This window comes from Haliotis rubra, unplaced genomic scaffold (assembly GCF_003918875.1).
Source record: "Haliotis rubra isolate DU_JTF1 unplaced genomic scaffold, ASM391887v1 Scf129, whole genome shotgun sequence".
In the NCBI taxonomy this organism is placed as follows: domain Eukaryota; kingdom Metazoa; phylum Mollusca; class Gastropoda; order Lepetellida; family Haliotidae; genus Haliotis; species Haliotis rubra.
This window is the reverse complement of record NW_025765214.1, coordinates 1,958,076-1,963,635: the sequence shown is the minus strand read 5'-3', so window position 1 is coordinate 1,963,635 and position 5,560 is coordinate 1,958,076. Positions and strand designations below refer to the sequence as shown.

Genomic DNA, 5,560 nt, shown 5'->3' with positions numbered 1-5,560 from the left:
TGTCCCCACCCACCATGGAGTGTCAACAAGGACGATGTCTCACATCTGTGGATCTCCAACAGATGGTACCAAGGATACCAGGAGGATATACTCAAGTAGAAACATATCTTGAAAAGACATATCCTACCAGATTGGCCCATGAGCCATAGCCTTCTTGGCAATTAAGACTCTTGGCAAATAATTAGTCTATTTTGAACATTTTACATTAATGCCAATTTTGAAAGTTATTGATGTCAAGACAATTCCTTGAAACGTAAATCAAGTATTTAAAGATATATTCTGTACAATTTCAAATACACCGGGCATGGCATGACCAGCCGATTGATAGAACCGGGCCCATTCTACCTCCCGTCTAGGTGAAGTCAGGACTGAAGTAGTGTGTTGGGCAAAGGAACGCTGTTCCTGGAACCAGTGCCCTCAACCACCAGAATCCCTACCTCCACCGACACAGGGGCGCAACCCACGGCAAACAGGTTGACCAATTCGGTCGCCTCTTACGACAAGCAATGGGTTCTTAGGATACATTCTACCCCTGCACACCCCCACCGGTCAATGTGCTAGCATTTGATCTGGCACATAACCTTTCTGTTAAATAAACATTCTATGTGTGCATAAACGTAGATGAACGAAAGTAGAAATATCGACATTAAACAATAAGTTTTATATTGGTATCGATACGTAATCTGTCATTCCTGATTAATACTACTCAAAATCCCTTTGACATACAGTTGGGTGTTTTGTTCAGCAGATGTTTTAATGTTTATTGTAATCACATAATTCATTGACATGCACTGACTATTTATTAACCAAAATGAATGCTGATGCAAATTCATATTTTCATAAGTCCTAACTGTCCCTGTGTTTGTTGGAGTGAAGGCTTGAATCTGAACTATTTCAAAGGGATTCATAAACACATCGTACAAAAGACAAAAGGCTTTTAACGAACTTTTTTTACGATTAGTAAAAAGGTTTTGTCGCGTTGATTTAACAAGTACATTCAAAACCAACATTCCATGGTCATTTAATCTTTGGCAATTCAGAGCATCACACTGTGTGGGTAGTTCACAGTAATGAATTGTCAAATCCAAAACCATAGCAAAGAAAAATACTCTGTGAAAAAAGAATCAGTCAGACATGTATTTCTTGACTGTGGGGATTTCTCCATCACAATAGATAACTACTTCAAAGTTTTGATTTTTAAAGACCTATTTACTAATTTCTACTGCCGTTTTATTACGTAATTTATAAAGAATATGGGTGTGATATCATAGTTCTTTTCTATATTGTTGCATGCGTCATAGTCGTATCACAAAAATAGTCGAAAAATAGTTTTAAAGAGAAACTGTAGTATATTTATTGTTCGTAGGCTTTTCTTTGTCAACAAGACATTTTATAGCTCAAACTACTGCCATGCAGCTTTAAAAATTTACGAGCCCCTCTCAGAATTAGGTTGCGTTCCTCCATTTCCCAACCAGCTCTGAGGTGAATAAACACCTTACAGACGTGACATAGAAAATAGGGAACATAATTAGGGTCCACTCTTCAGACGTGTTAAAGATAACGAACCACAATCTCTGCGTCAACCTTCACAGATGTAAGGGCCAAACATCGCAGCACAAACCAATTTTACGACATTTAAACAAAGACAAGTACTGGTAAGTATTTGTATGTATAATATATGTTTGTATATGACTCCCAAGAGTCAATTTGTCATAGCATTAGAATTTGTTGTTCACCCGACCTTATAATGTTTGATATTTTAAACAAGCCTCTTAAAGTCTGAAACAAGTGGTTCTGTGAAACCGTACTGATTGTATTTTCATGTCATCAGGGTCAACATATTTGGACATTTGCATGTGCTGTGCATTGTAGTTTCAAAACTTGAATGTCTCCTGCCAGCTTCATTAGCAGGTTATGTGCATTTATGGTGAAATTGGTTCATTTCAGTTGTCATGTTTTCGCAAACATGTCCTTCATGGATATTTTCTCTTTCTGTTTCAGACATACGAAAAAATCCGTGACGTTGTAACAGGATGCTCAGTGAAATTATACTGGGGGCAGCTGTTGTGCTGTTTACCGCCTACATTTATCAGTGGAAACGGAAGTATAGCCAGATGCCTCCAGGTCCAAAACCACTGCCAGTACTGGGCAATTTCTTAGAAATAAAGGAAGCTTCAATGATCGACGATCTCACTCGATTGGGTTCGACATACGACGGCATATTCACGGTCCATTTCCTAATGACGCCGACACTCATTCTGGACCAGTTCCATACCATCAGAGATCTCCTTTTTTCTCCATTATATGCTGACATCTTCAGTGGAAGGGTTAATTCATACTTTAGCAAGTATTTGCTGCCGAATGATATGATCTTCCAGACGGCCAGTGACGGACAGCGATACCTGAGAAAACTGACCTTTCGAGGAATAAAACAATATGGAACTGCACTGAAAAATGTTGAACATCTTGCCCAAGCAGAAATACAAGAAATGATCAACAGTTGCAGAAAACGAAATGGCGTCTCTTTTGACCCGTGGGACGACCTGAATCAGTATGTCAGCAACATGGTGTTGCTTTTGGTAAGTTGTTGACATAATCTGAAGACTTAATCTTTGATAACTAGGAAGCATATTAGTAATAGTACAAATAACTGACTATGTGTCAATATGCCACAAAGGCTTCTATCTGCTACATAACTGATGCATTCAACTGGACTAAGTATATTTCTTTTCAGGTTTGTGGACAAAGATTTCAGCCTGGCCATCAGACACTGGAGATTTGTCAAAATGTTGCCGCTGATTTCGAGTACCTCTTTCACTATAAGAACCAGATTCTTATGGACAATGTCCCGTTTAGTACGAAGTTAATGCCAAAGTTGAGACGAGCTTGTCAAACCATGAAGAACGGATACAACTATTTTGCTGAGATAATTGACAAAATTTCACAGGTAATTTTCACAAACCGATTCCATGAAATGTCCAATAAATCTCAAGTGAATGACGTCTGAATGAACTGTGGAGCCAATAGTATTGTATACAGAAATGCACCTAATATTGTTGTGTATATAGGGGATCGTATGCAACGCTTTTCATAATTTCAAAATGATGTTCCTGTTTGTAGGAATCCAAAGATACAATGCCCGATTGTCTCTACACATTGCTATTAAAAGAACGTGAGGAGGGAAGGATATCGAATGAAAATGTAAAAGGAGTTCTGATGGATGCCCTTGTTGGAGGTAATACTGGACAAATATTACTAAAACTGTCTGTGTGCAGATATAAATTTGCACCTTTTGCTGTTATGAAAGGAAGATGATCAATTCCCCTGACATTAATAGTTGACAGGCACCAGGTCCAAACTACTCTTTTCTGTTATGTGGCAGGTATCTTCACAACAAAACCAACCATGTACACTGCCCTAGCTGCAATGGTAAACTTCCCTGAGGTTCAGAAGAAGATCCAGGAGGAGATCCAGAGAGTGGTTGGAAACGACCGACTTCCGGGTTTGGGGGACCGGAACAAAATGCCCTATACTAGGGCTGTGGAATTAGAATCACATCGTTACTACACTCCTGTCAGTTTGCCAGGCCCAAGGAACACTACGCAAGACTGCACTTATAACGGTTACAGAATCCCCAAGGGCACAGTGGTAGGTTTCTGTAATGATGAAGGGCTACTGTTCGCAAAATACTTCCCTGAATGACAACCACATTTGTCCAAATACGTATTACGGCCTAATTATCTAATACAATCTGATAAAATCATTATACCATACCATACCGTGAGATCCTCCGCCGTAGTATTGCTGGAATATTGTTTAAAACTAAACTCTCTCACACACTCACTCGTGTGAAACTGGTAAAGGTGATGAGATTACCGTAGAGTATTGGAGTACAAGTTTATTCTCTGACATCAGGGAATATTGCATTGATAACCAAACCAAACTGATCTGAATCTGTCTTTATGAAGGTTATTTACAACGTGTGGCGTGTACACCACGACGAATCATTTTGGGAGAATCCCTTCACGTTTGACCCAACCAGATTCTTGGATGAACATGGCGAACTGCTTCCACTGGAGGATGAGAAGCGTCAGAGGTAAACATGCATGAGACAAGAAAGAACATGATTTCAGTTAAATCACACAGATGGGGGAATGAAAGCTAGACAGACTGGTCTTGCCAAACATTTGCCAAACTGATGAAAAGGTTGATTTTCAAGCAAAGATCGTTAAAACCAAAATCATATACGGAGATGTATTTAAATGAACGTACATGATTTCAAGTGTTTCTTTTCATTGCAGATTGCTGACGTTTGGTATCGGAAAGCGTTCTTGTATTGCTGAGAAGCTGTACCGAGTCAAGATATTTCTTGGACTGACGTCGATCCTGCAAAACTTCGACCTGACTCGTGATACATCTGAGCCTTTCCTTCATCCGACCCCGCACATATGAGAGTAAATTTCTCTTACAACCACCTCCATACAAGCTGCAGTTCAAACCTAGACATTGAGAGCCACAATGTCCCTGTTTACGACACACATAACCTTTGAGATGTGTTTTAAGTGTTAGAGCTTCTGTCGTGTAGTCACCCATTGTCCCAAATGTAAATGCAGTTAGATACGTGTATCAAAATACAAAACGTGAACTGTAACACATCTTAACTTCAACCTGTAATCGCTGATATTGATAAGATGCGTCAGCTCGGGAGCCTTATCTAACGAATTCCAACCCATGGTGTTCTGCTGCGCAAGAGTTCCATTGACTGGTATATTCTTGCCATTCTTTCAGCAAATCGAAGCTCTAAGACGCCCTCATTTATGGGTTTTGTAATGGCAATTCAATGGCTAACGAAACTTGATCAAGTCATCCATCATAGTTATCGGCATGAAGATTGGCCAACGGACTGATTAATTTGTGTTCAGTTCGAATAATGAGCAAGGAAATATAAAATGTATAAGTGATAGCAGTGGCAATAACAAGCCAGTGATGATAGCATTCACCAAGCTCCAACTATTGTCAAGCTTCCAAAATAGGCCTATTCTGGATATTAAGGATCTATTTGGTTGGTGTTTTAGAATAAGTTGGATGGTGAATAAAACAAAAGGCTACACACTTTTATGGATAGAATAAAGACCATAAAAATCGCTTTCTTATAGAATACAGAAGTTGCCATTCATACAATCGCATCATGATTGAAAAAAGAATTTGTCATCCATAAAAGTGATATGAGATGAGGGTGAGTGAGTTTTGTTTTACGCCACATTCAGCAATATTCCAGCTATAATGCGGCGGTCTGTAAATAACCGGGTCTGGACCAGACAATCCAGTGATTAACAGCATGAACATCAATCTACGCAATAGGGATGCGATGACATGGGTCAACCAAGTCAGCGAGTCTGACCACCCGATCCTGTTAGCCGCCTCTTAGGACAAGCATGGGTTACTGAAGATCAGTTCTAACCCTGATCTTCACGGGTTGTGAGATGAGAAAGGCAAGCGCTTGCTCAATTATATTACAATATAACTAATCTATAGCATAGTTATTACTTTCCAGAAAATT

At 39.4% G+C, this 5,560-nt stretch overlaps 1 protein-coding gene across 1 annotated transcript; it reads left to right on the top strand.

Moving 5' to 3' along the window:
- The first annotated feature begins 2,033 nt into the window (after positions 1-2,033).
- LOC124266964 (cytochrome P450 2F2-like) lies at positions 2,034-4,452 on the top strand. Its single transcript, XM_046701817.1, has 6 exons — positions 2,034-2,579; positions 2,735-2,947; positions 3,121-3,235; positions 3,383-3,648; positions 3,969-4,096; positions 4,302-4,452. The coding sequence occupies exons 1-6, from the start codon at positions 2,034-2,036 to the stop codon at positions 4,450-4,452; spliced, it is 1,419 nt and encodes a 472-aa protein (XP_046557773.1).
- Positions 4,453-5,560: the final 1,108 nt, after the last annotated feature.